The sequence below is a fragment of the Mastigoproctus giganteus genome, chromosome 4, assembly GCF_048544385.1.
Source record: "Mastigoproctus giganteus isolate SK-2022 chromosome 4, ASM4854438v1, whole genome shotgun sequence".
Lineage (NCBI taxonomy): Eukaryota > Metazoa > Arthropoda > Arachnida > Uropygi > Thelyphonidae > Mastigoproctus > Mastigoproctus giganteus.
Window position 1 is genome coordinate 20,676,904 of NC_143578.1, and position 16,139 is coordinate 20,693,042.

The 16,139-nt window shown below is 38.1% G+C and overlaps 1 protein-coding gene across 1 annotated transcript in view; it reads left to right on the top strand.

Moving 5' to 3' along the window:
- Positions 1-16,139, top strand: part of Nubp2 (NUBP iron-sulfur cluster assembly factor 2) — a 104,910-nt gene that overhangs the window by 58,021 nt on the left and 30,750 nt on the right. The window contains exon 5 of the mRNA XM_090372170.1: positions 10,017-10,171. Within this exon, the coding sequence (XP_090228296.1) occupies positions 10,017-10,171 (155 nt within the window). The remainder of the gene's footprint in view (positions 1-10,016; positions 10,172-16,139) is intronic.

Genomic DNA, 16,139 nt, shown 5'->3' on the forward strand with positions numbered 1-16,139 from the left:
CACACCTGAACTGTTTGAGCATTTAGTAGCCCCTCTTCTGTTAGGCCTGTGTTGTGTGCTGAATACTGAAATTTCAAATACCTCAATCATAAGAAAATTTGCATGATAATTTTTTGTTCAAGAACAGTTATGCTACTCAGTTTAGACTTAATCAATCTCAAGACTATGTGGTATAATTCCCCTTTAAAGAAGACTCAACATCATTTCTCATAGAGACAATAGTGTGTGTGTTCCTTCAACCTTTTAGCATGGAGATTTAAGCAAAAAAATGGTTAATGCTAGTCCTGTATTTTGGTCACCATTTCACAGGCTGAAGAAGTGCACACAGTTCTTTATCAATGCTATTTTTTGATCTAATGAACTTTTTTGTAATCGATTCTGATTTATGTGACTGACATGATACTGCTCTCGTACTCAAGATACAAATCACATAAATCAGAATAATACTTTTTGTAAGTGCCCTAGTTTTGTAAAGAGATTTCTGCCATGTAATGTCCTGTAAAATAAATAAGGAGTATTTTTTTTGGATAATAAGGGATTTTAATAATAATAATAATTAATTATCTGTTTCACTCACTTTCATTTATAGCTCTGCAAACATGAAATAGTATTGGTTGTGTGAAATTTCATATCTTTTTAATCCTCCAGCTTGTGAAAATCTTTGCAAACTTGTAGCCACCACTAAATGATTTCTGGTTTGTGTTCCTCTTTCTGGTGAATGCATACTGTAGTTTATTTACATGCTTATAACTTTTCAAAGCTACCAAAAACAGTCAGTAAGATAAATAGCGAAATCATCGCATTCATATTCCTAAATAGCTGAAAACCCACAATAATCAGTGTTCTCCCCACCACAAACACACACATTTTACCAATACATAGAAATTGTGGAATATTTTAGTCTGTGTTTTCCCATATAGTTTATGGTGAGTCTGTTCACTAGTAACAATACTTACTTAATTGAAGGTGGAAGACCAGTTAAAAAAAAATTATTAAAATTTTAGCTTAAGTGCCATTTTTTAAAAATAAGTATTGAGAACAGTGATTCTTCATTCTAGTAGTGGTATACAATTTAGTAAAGGTACAGAATGAACTGATAGTAATGGAGCACATGTTAATCACTGTTTAGTTAACATGTGGGTGCATTAGAATGTGATCACTAAAAATATACAACCTTGAATTAAATTTTTTTTCCCTTGTTTTGTAATTGTTTTGATCATTACTTTATCAGATTATCTTGGACATTGTTGATAATGAAGCTTGATTCCACTATCTCAGGTATACCCTATCACAGGGGAAACTTGAATAAGCAGGTCTGTACGGCATATACTGCGGTGTGAATATGAAATTCTCAATAGAGTAGAACCACCATCTTGTAGCAGTCATCTGTGGGACAGGCTTTTTTTTTTTATGAAAACCCCAAACACAAGAGGTATTAGAACCTATAGTACTTACTACCGTGCTTGGGTTGGAGGTTGAGAAGACGAAAGAAGATATTTGTTGACATTAGACTTGAACTTCTGTATACTGTAATTTTCAGGAAATACTTATGAAGGAAGGTTGTTCCAGAAAACGGCAGTTGAATGAATAAATGAGGAAGATGAAAAGTTGGTTCTGTGAGTTTGAAGTTGGACAGTAAATGGATGTTGGCTGGTGGCGGCATGTGTTCGGACTGTTTTGAAAGAGAGAGCAGGAATTATAGAAGCCAATTCAGAAGAACAGTGCCCATGGAAGTATCTGTAGAAAAGGCATGCAGCAGAAACAGCAGAAATGGTACGTCTATGAGACAGCAAGTGCAGAGACTCTGTTAGAGAGGAGTCATTAATTAACCTAACTGCCCTCTTCTGAACGGAATCTAGAAGCCAGAGAGAAGTTTTGGAGGCACTGCCCCAGATGCGGAAACAATATTCCATGGTAGGGTGGATTTGCAATTTGTACAGAGTGAACAGCTGTTTGGAAGAAAAGTAATGCTGAGAGCGAAAGAGAAAACCAAGTTTTTTAGATGCAGAGGAAGCAATATTTGTAATATGCTTGTGCCAAGAGAGATTAGAAGTCGGGGTAACCCCCAAAAGAGATATATCAACTTGCCTAGAAATCAGTGTCACCAAAGATAAGCATAGGAGCAGAAGAATCCTTTTTACAAGATATAAGACAAGACTGAGTTTTAGAAGGGTTGAAATCAACTAAGTTGTCTTTGCTCCACTGGAGAATTACCTAGAGATCGGCATTTAAGGAATTGGTAGCGGATATTCGAGAAGTTGAAGCTAATTGAGCAGGGCAAGATTTCTCAAAATGGAAAGTGGAATGCAATGTGCTATCATCGGCAAAACTATGGATAGGATTTCCAGTCAATGGAAGAAGAGGAAAAAAAAGAACTGAACCTTGGGGGACACCAACATTAGTGGAGAAGTTAGGAGACAGAGAGCCATCTACCATCACCCTCAGTGAGCGATCAGGGCTCTTTTGGGAATACATTACATGGAATTGTTATTACCAGGGTATATGTATACAGTAGACTGTCCAAATAATGGAACATTCGAGCTAACGGCACATTGAGATTGGAAGTTTACATACAGTGCAGATGTCTTGCCGTGCTGAAAAAAGAAAACAGCAAGTCACGTGATTACTGTATTTATTTACGTTAACCATTTTGAAAGTGAATTCTCTACTGATATCGTGGATTATACCACTGTTTTACATTTATTTTAAATTAAAAACCCCTCACTATGGCTCCTAAAGTTAATAAACTTCATACAGAGAAGAAAAGAAGAATAACATTAAAGCTTAGTGACAAACTTAATATAATCAAAACCATTACATTAGGGTCATCCGGAAAGTTCGGAACTCGAACCTGGACCTTTTCCACCTGGTGTGGGGAGAACAGTGACAGTACCACAGTGCTACCTGTCAGACTAAACTTTATATGATAAAGAAAATAGAATGAGGCATAAGCAGGAGTGTATTAGCGACAGAATATAACATTGAATCATCAACATGTTTATGTTTTTTATGTGCAGTTAATAAAATTGCATTCTTAATCTTTCTATTTCTTATTTAGCCTCATTATTTCTGCATTAAACATATTAAAAATAAAACTTTCTAGGTAATGGGAAAATAATAGCACCTTGAATCCCCAAAGGTGACATTATTCTGAAAGTCTACTGTATTTCAAACACCACAACCAGTTAGCATTAGCATTAGCATTAGCATTAATAGAGGCATATGATGCAAGAAAGCAAGCTTATTCAGCATCGGCCAAAAAAAAAAAAAAAAAAAACCCTCTCCCATTTCACCCCTCCGTTTGTTCGAAATACCTGTCCAGTTGAGCTTTAAATTTGTTTAGGCTATCAACTTCAACAACAAGTGATGGAAGTTGGTTCCACCAACCAACCACCCGCTGGCCAAAGGCAAATTTCCGCACATCTATCCGACATCCGTCCTTCCTCAATTTGAGTTTATGCCCTCTGAGGTGATTATTCTGAGAAAGATGAAGAATCCCATTGGCATTGAGCATGCTCAATCCATTCAAAGCCTTATACACCTCTATCAGATCACCTTGCCGGTGCCTAGTCTCCAGACTCTGTAATTTGCAAAACTTAAGCCTTTCTTCATAAGAGCAACCCTTTGTTCCATTTACTAATCTTGTTGCCCTTCTCTGTACCCGTTCCAGCAGCTCTACATCCTTCTTGAAATGAGGCCTCCAGACCTGTATACAGTACTCAAGATGTGGCCTAACCATTGCCTTATACAAGGGAATAATCACCTCCTTATCCCTGCTAGAAAAATTCCTGTATATCATTGACAAGACACCATGAGCTACTCTTGCAGCTCGTCTGCACTGCTCAGAGAACTTCATATCTGCCTGCACAATTACCCCCAGGTCCTTTTCATTCTCCACCACTGTCAGTGTAGTACCGCAGAGTTGATACATTGCTCTGGGGTTACTGTTACCCATATGTAGTACTTTACATTTGTCAATGTTAAACTTCATTTGCCACCTCTCAGCCCATCTGTTCAACCTTTCCAGATCCTGTTGCAGCAGCATAGCGTCAGTAGTGTCCTTAACGACCCTGCCAACCTTTGTATCATCTGCAAACTTAGACATTAAACTTGATATCCCATCATCAATATCATTCATAAACACCGAAAACAACAATGGACCCAACACTGAACCTTGAGGAACTCCACTAATAACATTAGTCCACGTTGAGCAGTGTCCATTGATTACCACTCTCTGTCTTCTGCCACTCAACCATCCCCTTATCCATAGCAGCAATTTGCCTCCAATGCCACACTGCTCCAATTTGTGCAGCAGTCTTCCATGTGCAACAGTATCAAAAGCCTTTCTAAGATCCAAATATATAATATCAAAGTTATTCCCTGCATCCAGTTCTTTTGTGACTACATCATAGTATCCAATCAAATTGGTCAGGCAAGACCTGCCCTTAACAAAACCATGCTGCGTCTGAGCTATAACTGAATTCTTGTCTAGATGATCCTGCAGTGCTTCTTTAACCAGTGCCTCCATTAATTTACCTGGAACAGAAGTTAAACTAACAGGTCTATAATTACTTGTGTCAGCCTTTGATCCTCCTTTGTGAATTGGGGTTACATTTGCACATCTCCAGTCTATGGGTACCTCCCCAGAGTCCAAAGAAGCTCTCATAATTATGGCTAGGGGTTTGCATACTTCCTTTGCTGCCTCCTTTAATATAACTGGATAGATCCCATCCACCCCAGGTGCCTTTTTATGTTTATCCTCAACAATCTCTCCTCCACTTTCCTCTCAGTTATTACAAAATCATCCAGCTCACTGCCAATGTTTACTTTACCTACATCATTCTCCTTCCTGAATAACTCCTCATGCGTGAATGTAGATGCAAAATACTCGTTTAGATTGATAGCCACCTGAGCAGGATCCTCAACTGTTGAACCATCAATATCCAGTGGACCAATCTGATTCATCCCTTTCCTTCTCGAGTTCAAGTATGTAAAGAACTCCTTTCTGTTTTTCTTTGCATCCTTTGCCAAGGATTTTTCGTAGTCTGCCTTTGCCTGCCTAATCTCCTTTGTGACTTGGTTACAGACCAACTTATATCTATCATAGGCTTCCATGTCACCCATTAATTTGTATGTATCCCATGCATTTTTCTTCTCTGCCACATGTCTCATTAGTCCATCTGACAACCATTTAGGCCTAAACCTTGAACAATATTTCTTAGTTGTTATGTAAAGCCTGGTAGCCACCAAGATTAGTTCCTTGAATGCTTCCCATTTTGAGTTTACTGTTGGTAACATCATCAGTTGGTCCCACTGTATAGAATTTAAATACTGTCTCAGACCATCATAGTCGCCTTTACGAAAACAAAAACCCTTCCCTTTACCTCTGATGGTAGTTACCTCCTTGAGTAAATCCCACTTCAACACACTGTGATCACTGCCACCTAGTGGTTCATTTATCTGCAGGTTCTTAATGCATGAAGAATCACTACTGATAATCAGATCAAGAGTATTGCTCCCTCTTGTTGCCTCACGAACATGCTGATGTAGAAAACAATCATCCAATAAATCCAAAAAAGCCTTGCTAGTGTGCGAGTGACCAACCCACAAATTCCAGTCAATATCTGGGAAATTAAAATCCCCCATTATAAGACTCTCTGATTTACTGGCCCACTCTATTTCCCTGTACAATATATTATTATACTCATCAGAGTCATTAGGCCTATAGCACACTCCTACTCTCAATTTTGATTTCCCTATGCTTATGTCACACCAAACTGACTCGACACTGCCCTGTCCATCGATGTCAACTGGCTTCACTTCCTTTGACTTTGTGTTTCTTAATTAATAGCATAACCCCTCCTCCCCTCCTGTCCTGTCTATCCTTTCTATATACATTGTATTCCCCAAATTCCAGTTCCGCATTACTTATATCTGTGTGACACCACGTCTCTGATATCCCAACAATATCTGCCTTTGATGTTTTGAGCAATACCTCAAATTCATCAAATTTATTTACCAAACTCCTAGCATTGGTGTACACGCAGGTATACATGCACCTGTTTCTATTCTTAGCTACCCTAACACAACCCATGTGTTTACTTGTAACGCAATGACTACCAGCAGTCTCTGAAATATCCTGCATCTTGTTTTTCAGACTTCTGCTCATTTGAATAGAAGCAGTGCAAGAATCACTTCCACCTCTGCCAGTGGCTACTGTTAATCTATTAGTCCTTGTATCCCCCCCAACTAGCAGTTTTCCGACCCACCTAATACTGCCTCGACAGCATCAGCAAAAATTCTTGCGCCCTTTCTATTTAAGTGTATCCCATCCCTGTAGAAGCAATCTCTCCTGTTAACAAGTACAGTCCAGGCTGAAAAAAATTCTACCCCTTGAGCCTTGCACAATCCCTCCAGGGCCGAATTGATCGACAAGGCTCTCATCATATACTCCCTCCTATCGTGTCTGGGCAGAATTGCAGACACTTTCAAGTTCAACCCTAATTCACGGCTTTTTTTCAACAGTGACCTGTACTTGCTAAGTAATTCCGCCGGTCTCCTACTCTTAATATCATTAGTGTCAACGTGTACAACTATATCACCTTTTGTGCCCTTGAAAGATGATATCCGCTCTACAACGTCATCAACCTTTGCCCCTGGCAGACATACCCTGGTCCTATTCCACCTATCCTTTTTACAAAGCATGTTCCCCGTTTCCCTGACAATAGAGCACCAACAACTACTAGTTCCTGTGGGACCAGCGCATTCTGCCTAGGGGGCTGCCCCTGTGTTGCCTGATGACCAAGTGCAAGCTCTGGCGTTGATGTGGGCAGCTGAGAGCTTGATGGGCCCCTCAATTTATTTCCTTCGAGGGCATCCACCCTGTCCTTCAAGGTCTCATAAAGGCCCATAACAACGCTGAATTGTCGCCTGATTTCCTTGCACTCCTTACATCGTGCACACACAAAGACATCCCCCTTGGCAGTATCATGTCCCGTACCCGACTGCTCCGCAAACATCAAGCAAACAGTGCATTTTAATAGACTGTGATTCAGAGGGCAACTGCCCCCCTCAGTTCTCCCCTGAACCACAGCACTCCCATTAGCTTGAGCCTTTTGCTTTGCTGCTCTGGTCAGAGTCATGATTCCAATTTAATTCAATAAAATTTAAAACAAAAATTAAATCCTTAAGTTATATCCCAAAACAGTTATGTTATATATATATATATATATATATATTTTTTTTTTTTTTTTTCGGTATCTAGTGTTCCCTTTATACAACTTCCGTATCACGTGTACCACTATAGTTATGTATTAATTATTTGTTACGATTAAGTCGTTATATATATATAGAGTTAAAAATACAATTTAATTGACAATAAAGTTTATCAAGATTAATAGATTTACTGATTAATTGACAATATTATATTATGCAGTATACCACACTAAGCTTATGCTATCGTGTAAAAATGGCGGGAATTCACGAACGGTATTTCTACGGACTCGTAAGTATTGATTAGCTTCGAAATCTCGCTATCTCAATTTAGAATAAACTAAGGATCCTGACTAGGTCTATAATCTACTATAGAAGATAATTTGATATAACAATTGGTTAATAAATCGACTAAATTTGGTTAAAAGACCTCTCGTTCAATTTGTGACACGTGGATTTGATACCGTTACCGATACTAAGTAATATCTACGAAATCTCTGTCTAAGTTAAACTTTAAACTAAGTATCGTAACTAGGAATATAAAGCTACTCTAGAAAATAAGTTCATATGACAATTTAAACTAATAAAGCAGAAAATAAATCAGTTCATCTACCTCCTATGCTTGTTGGAGATGCTTATGGAGTACATGCTATGTTGAATGTTTATTTGGTTTTTAGGAGCATTAGCAAGTAAGGCCATATTGCTCCGGGGATATGCGGTGGTCATTCCCTGACCTTTCCACATCCTCTGTATTTGGTGATCACAGGCTCAAACCCCGGTCTAATCAAGAAGCGTGTGCTGCTCCTGCCCACCTGGCTACGGAGGCGCCGCTATGTTGAATATAGATTGTACTGTGAACAAAACATTTGTTTAACTAGCTATTTAAATCAGGATGCGGGTATGTAGATAAGAGAAAGGAGAAGAGGAGCAAATGAAATATAGAAATGCATTATTTGTGGTGATATAACGTACTATAATATGTCAGTTAATCAAATTAGCAAAAAAATGAAAGAATTATATGTTAAAAAATTGCAAATAAATTTGATTTCTGGCTGATATCACGTCATGTAATATTTAAACTTAAAATATACTAGATTAGGCAGAAATAAATATTAGTATAGGCCATATAGTGCAGGAAGCCTAAAGCTTATTCTGCACCAGCAAAAAAAAAAAAAAAAAAAAAAAAAAAAAGAGTAAAATAATAATAATAAAATAAATAATTAATAAATAATGAAAGAAAGGGAAATAGACAACTGATGCATTTCCATCCTCCCGTAGGTAACTACCAGCTGACCTTTCAATTCCCCAAACTCTCAGTCGCAACCACCCATGTAGGTAACTTATTCCAATAATTTATAACTTGCTGGCTAAAATAAAACTTCCTTCAATCCAGTGTAAACATCTCTCCCGTAACTTGAATTTATGGCCTCTAGTTCTAAAATCATTTATAACCTTGACAATTTCACCCTCATTAATTTTTCTTTTGCCTCTTAGAGCCTTAAACACCTCAATCAAGTCTCCTTTAAGGTGCCTAGTTTCCAAGCTGTGCAACCCACATATTCGAAGTCTTCCCTTATATGGATGCTCTTTTGCCAAGCTCACCAGGCGAGTTACTTGTCTTTGGATCTTTTTCAAGAAGCTCGTGTCTTTTTTTTTTTTTAGGTGTGGTCTCCCTGCTTGAACACAGTATTCCAAGTGTGGTCCAACAATAATCTTATATAGTGAGATTATGATGTCCTTATCTCTACTAGCAAATGTTCGATAAATCATCGATAGAACACCATGAGCCTTACTTGCAACCTGTCTACAATGCTTGGAAAACTTTGCCTCACTGTATCATTACTCCGAAGTCCCTTTCTTCCACTATAGACTTTAGTTCAACTTCACCAAGTCTATAAGTTATTTTGGGGTTGCTGTTCCCCAGTTGTAAGACCTTGCATTTTGCTGAATTAAAGCATAGTTGCCACTTTTCTGACCATCCCTGAAGTCTATCTAGGTCACTCTGAAGAAGCTCTGCTTGGTGGTGATCATTAACTACTCTGCCGATCTTTACATCATCTGCAAATTTGGATATCACACTCTCTATCCTTTCAATGAAGCCATTTAAGAAAATCAAAAACTGGTTTGTGTATTTCACTAGAACCTTGTGTCTGCTTTTTTATTATTAAACAAAAGAATAGTAATATAATGAGGCATGGAAACAAAAAATAAAAATATTTACACATGATACTGTGCTGCATATAAGATTTTATGATATTGTAAATGATATATTAAAGAGAAAAAAATTTTCATTTATTTATTTTTTGTTTTGTTCTCTCATTTATCATCAATTCCTCACCTCTCTGTTCACATATAAAGTGGATCATGCTAGGCTCTACCGAAATGTTGTGTTATTCTTTTATATAGATGACTAGTTATGTGTTCCAGGGCCTGTCTCATCACCTACATAAAGGAATTTTCTTATATTTAGTTGCTGTTGGTGTATTACATAAATTTATTATAAATAATAAAGTATTATAGAAAATCTTTAAGTACTCTGTTAATTTATATTACAGAAGTGCAACTTAAACTTTTCACGTATCATATATCCATTCATTTTTAAATGCAAGACAGTATTATTTCTGAAATGGGTTAACCCCTAAGTATTCATATAGCTTAAATTTTGAAATAGGAAATAACTTTTGGACAGGTGTTCATGAAGAGACTTAATTTCTGCTTTTTATAATAACTATATATTTTCCCGAAAATTTACTTGTTTAAGAAAATAGCTTCTGTATAATATGTTATGTTTATTTATTTGACAGCTATGATAAAACAATTCCTATCAGATGTATGTTGGAGGGATATTGATTATCTTGTTATTGATACTCCTCCTGGAACTTCAGATGAACACATTACTGTTGCAGAGAATTTAAAAGAAGTTAATCCAGATGGTGCAGTTTTAGTCACTACGCCACAGGTTAGTCAGATGACTTGTTTTCAGCCTATTGAGACATAAAGAGTGAACATAGTTTATCTTAGCAATAAACCTCATACAATAAACCTCATAGCTCATACACTTGCTTTCTTGCATCACATGCCACTACTACTACTACCTCAAGTATGAGACCCACTAAAAATTAAAGAACACCAAATCAATAAGACTCTTGAAAGAAGCCTGTTATCCCCATATGGAATTTCCACCACTTCCGAGACAGCTGTTTCAGTGCTTATTGGCACCTTTTCAGTGAGGAGCTAGGTATATGGAAAATTGAATCACAAACTAAAAATCTTGTTTTATATTATACTGGGGAATACCATTTGATATCAAGTGAACTGCTTCCATTACAAGTGTGTGTGTGTGTGTGTGTGTGTGTGTGTGTGTGTGTGTGTGTGTGTGTGTGTGTGTGTGTGTGTGTGTGTGTGTGTGTGTGTGTGTGTGTGTGTGTGTGTGTGTGTGTGCAGGTGGGGGGGGGGAACAAAACCAACTTAAATTTACACAAGGCAAAACAAAACAAGCTTTTCAGCTCACATTTCCTAATAGCGAGATAAGAATAGTTGGCATGATATTTTCTGCTAATGTGATATCTACTTTCAAAAATTAATTTCCATCTTAATTGTTAATAATCAGTTTTTCACTTAAATTTTTTTTTATTAGATTTAAATCTTAGCAGTTTTTTCCCCCCAAGGCTAGCAGGAATGGGAAATGATTATGATCCTGTAGTACCTAAGTAATAAACTTTCTTCCTTCTGTCATGATTTTCAACAAAATCAATCCTGTATTTCATAGTATAACGCTCTTCTCCCTATTAGGAAACAAGGGTTAAGAAGTACTCCCCCATTTTGTTTCTTACTTTTTACCTTGCCTTGTGTAAATTTATTTAAGTTAGTTTGTTTATCTCTTCCCCATGTGCATACATGGGGAAGAGATAGAATGGTCAGAAAAATGGCAGCTGTGCTTTAATCCAACAAAGTGTAAGGTATTACACCTGGGAAACAGTAATCCCAAAATAACTTATTCACTTGGTGGAGTTCAACTAAACCCAGTACTGGAGGAAAGGGACTTGGGTGTTACGATACGGTCAGACATGAAATTCTCTGAGCATTGTAAACAGGTTGCAAGGAAGGCCCATGGTGTCCTATCGATGATCTATCGAACTTTTGCAAGTAGAGATAGGGACGTGATAATCCCATTATATAAGGCCTATGTTAGACCACACTTGGAATACTGTGTTCAAGTATGGAGACCGCACCTAAAGAAAGACATCGAGCTTCTTGAAAGGGTGCAAAGAAGGGTAACTCGCCTGGTGAGATCGGCAAAAGGGCGTCCTTATGAAGAAAGACTTCGAATATGTGGGTTGCAGAGTTTGGAAACTAGACACCTTAGAGGAGATTTGATTGAGGTGTTTAAGGCTCTGAGAGGCATCATTAAAATGAATGAGGACAAAATTTTCAAGATTATAAATGATGCTAGAACTAGGGGACATAAATTCAAGTTACGCGGGGAAATGTTTAGATTGGACTGCAGGAAGTTTTATTTTAGCCAGCGAGTTATAAATTACTGGAATAAGTTGCCTTCATGGGTGGTAGAGGCCGACAGTTTGGGGAAATTCAAAGGTCATCTGGATAGTACTTTCGGGTAAGGGAAGCGCATAGGATGATAGGATTAATTTCCTTTTTATTTAATTTTTTATTTCATTTTATTATTTTTATTTATTTATTAATTATTATTATTTATTTATTTAATTTTTGTTTTTATCATTGTTTTGTTCGGTTTTTTTTTTTTTTTTGGCTGGTGCAGCATAAGCCATAGGCTTTCTTGCACCATACGGCCGTTACTAATACTAATACTAATACTGCTCACTGAGTATCAAATGGTATATTGGCCAGCACACTATCAAAAAACGAAGTTCTCAGTTTATGAATACAATTTTCCTTATATCTAGCTACCTAGCTCTTCTTTCTTTCATCCTGTTGCTTTCCTTTTCTTTCCCATCCATACCATTATCCCTACTTCTCACGCTATGTTCCTTCCTTTTCATTTTTCATTATTTATTGGGATAACAGGTTTTTTGTTATCCCACTAAGAGTCTTTACCTGTTTGTGGTCCCTGGCATGCCTCCACGTGGCATGGGATGGGAGTCGAGAGGCAGCAGACCAGGTGTTCACTGCCCTCTGGCTGCGAAGTTGCCAGGCGCCGGCACTCAACATTCAACGTAACACACACATAAATTTTACACACCAACACTTATTCGCACTTGCCAGCTTTGGTAAATTTGCTTTTCAGATACTACTGCGGTACATAGGGGAAAACCCTGGAGACCGCCTCAAAAAACAAGAATACCTTAACTACCTAGCTCCTCTGAGGAGGTGCCAGTCATTAAATAGTTGTCTGAGTGGTGGTAAAAGTTTTTTGTAAGTTTAACAATAAACATCTTTCAATAGTCTTGTTGATTTGGTGTTCCTTGATTATATGCGGATCTCATACTTAGCATTAGCATTAGTAGAGGCATACAATGCAAGAGAGCGAGTTTATGCAGCATCAGCCAAACAAACAAAAAAAAAAAGTCCCATTTCACCCCTCCATTCATTCCAAATGCCTGTCCAACTCATCCTTAAATTTATTTAGGCTATCAACTTCCACAACAAAAGATGGAAGTCTGTTCCACCAATCAACCACCCTCTGGCTAAAGGTAAATTTCTGCACATTTTTCTACAACTCAATTTGAATCTATGCCCCCTCAGGTTCTTAATCTGAGCAAGAGGAAGAATCCCATCAGCATTCAGCTTGCTCAACCCATTCAAGGCCTTATACACCTCAATCAGATTGCTTCACAGATGTCTACTCTCCAGGTGCTACAATTTGCAGAACTTAAGCATTTCTTGGTAAGAGCACCCCTCTGTTCCCCCTCACTAATCTTGTTGCCCTTCTTTGTACTCATTCTAGCAACTCTTGTTCCTTGATTATATGCGGATCTCATACTTAGCATTAGCATTAGTAGAGGCATACAATGCAAGAGAGCGAGTTTATGCAGCATCAGCCAAACAAACAAAAAAAAAAAGTCCCATTTCACCCCTCCATTCATTCCAAATGCCTGTCCAACTCATCCTTAAATTTATTTAGGCTATCAACTTCCACAACAAAAGATGGAAGTCTGTTCCACCAATCAACCACCCTCTGGCTAAAGGTAAATTTCTGCACATTTTTCTACAACTCAATTTGAATCTATGCCCCCTCAGGTTCTTAATCTGAGCAAGAGGAAGAATCCCATCAGCATTCAGCTTGCTCAACCCATTCAAGGCCTTATACACCTCAATCAGATTGCTTCACAGATGTCTACTCTCCAGGTGCTACAATTTGCAGAACTTAAGCATTTCTTGGTAAGAGCACCCCTCTGTTCCCCCTCACTAATCTTGTTGCCCTTCTTTGTACTCATTCTAGCAACTCTACATCCTTCCTAAAATGAGGCCTCCAGACCTGTACACAGTACTCTACATGTGGCGTGATCATTACCTTGTACTACGGGATAATCATCTCCCTGTCCCTGCTAGCAAAATTCCTATACATCATTGACAAGACTCCATGACCTACCCTGGCAGCCCATCTGCACTGCTCAGCAAACTTCATATTTGACTGCACAATTATACCCAGGTCTTTTTCACTTTCCACTTCCCTGAGTGTAGTACCACAAAGTTGGTACGTTTCTCTTGGATTATTGCTACCCATATGCAGTACTTCGCATTTGTCAATGTTAAACATCAGTTGCCACTTCTCAGCCCATTCGCCCAATTTGTCTTGATACAGTTGTAGTAGCATACTGTCTTTACTGTTGTTAACAACCTTGCTAACCTTTGTATCATCCGCAAACTTGGACATTAATCCAGATATACCTTCATCAGTATCATTGATGAATACACAAAACAACAATGAGCCCAGCACCGAACCCCGAGGAACTCCACTAATAATATTTGTCCATGAAGAGCAGTGTCCATTGATTACCACTCTTTGTTGTCTCCCACTCAACCATCCCTTTATCCAATGTAGCAACTTACCCTTAATACCATACCTTTCCAATTTGTACAGCAGTCTTCCATGTGCAACAGTATCAAAAGCTTTCCTGAAATCAGTATATGATATCAAAATTTTATTTGGCATTCAGTTCCTTTGTGACCACATCATAGTATCCAGTCAAATTGGCCAGACAAGACCTCCCTTTAACAAACCCATGCTGAGTCTTAACTATTACTGCAGTCTTGTCTAGATAATCCTGCATTGCTTCTTTAACCAGTGACCCCTTATTTTCCCTGGAACACAAGTTAAACTAACAGGTTTATAGTTACTTGTACCCCCTTTTTGAATTGGTGATACATTTGCACATCTCCAGTCCATGAGGACCTCCCCTGAGTCCAAGGAAGTTCTCATAATTATAGCTAAGGGTTTGCTTACTTCCTTTGCTGCCTCCTTTAATATAACTGTAACTGGATAGATCCCATACACCCCAGGTGCCTTCCTTATGTTTAAATTTCAACAATTTTTCCTCCACTTTGCTCTCAGTTATTACAAAATTACTTAGCTCCCTGTTGGAATTTGATAAACTTCTGGCATTCCCTGCATTGAATAAGTCCTCATGTGTGAATGTAGATGCAAAATACTCATTCAGTTTATCTGCTACCTGAGCATGATCATCAATAGTCAACCATCTATGTTAAGTGGTCCAATCTGATTCATCCCTTTCCTTCTAGAGTTTACATAAGTAAAGAACTTTTTGCTGTTTTTCTTTGCATCCTTTGCCAAAGATTTCTTGTAACCTGCCTTCACCTGCCTAACCTCCTTTGTGACTTTATTACACACAAGCTTATATCTGCCATAGGCTGCTTCTCTGTCACCTGATAATTTATATGCATCCCATACATTTTTCTTCTCTGCCACGAGCTTCATTAATTCATTTAGGCCTGAACCTTGAACAGTATTTTTAGTTGGAATGAAAAGCCTAGTAGCTGCCAAGATTAAGTCCCTGAAGAATTCAACCATTTAGAATTCAATGTTGGTAACATCATCAGTTTATCCCACTGTACAGAATTTAAAAACTGTCTGAGACCACTGTAGTCACCTTTACAAAAGAAAAATCCCTTCCCTTTAGCCTTGATGGTAGTTACATCTTTAAGTAATTCCCATATCAGTACATTGTGATCACTGTCACCCAGTGGTTCCTTTATCTGCAAATTCTTAATGCATGAATAATCACTGCTGATAATCAGATCAAGAGGATTACTCCCTCTGGTTGCCTCTCGAACATGCTGCTGTAGAAAACATCCAATAAATCCAAAAAAGTCTTGCTTGTGTGTGAGTGACCAACCCATAAGTTCCAGTCAATATCTGGAAAGTTAAAATCCCCCATTATAAGATATTCTGATTTATTGCCTCACTTTATTTCTCTGCAGAATTGCTCATTATACTCATCAGATTCATTAGGCCTATAACACACACCTACTCTCATTTTCCCTTTCCCAATGCTTATGTCACACCAAACAGACTCATCATTGCATTGCCCACCAACATCAATTGGATGCACTTCCTTAGATTTTGTGTTTCTTAACTAACAGCATAACCCCTCCTCCCTTTGTGTCCTGTCTATCCTTTCTGTACACATTGTACTCCCCAAATTCCAATTCTGCACTGTGTGACACCAACAATATCTGCCTTTGATGTCTTGACTAGCACTTCAAGCTCATCAAATTTATTAACTATACTCCTAGCATTGGCGTACATGCAAGTATACATGCACCTGTTTCTACTCTTAGTTACCCTAACACAGCCCATATATTTATTTGTTCCACTAAGACTCCCAATGCTCCTGGAAATCTCCATTGCCTTGATTTCCTTGCTGCTGCTGCTGCTCATTCCAATAGAAGCAGTGCAAGAATCACTTTTGCCTCTGCCTGCAGCC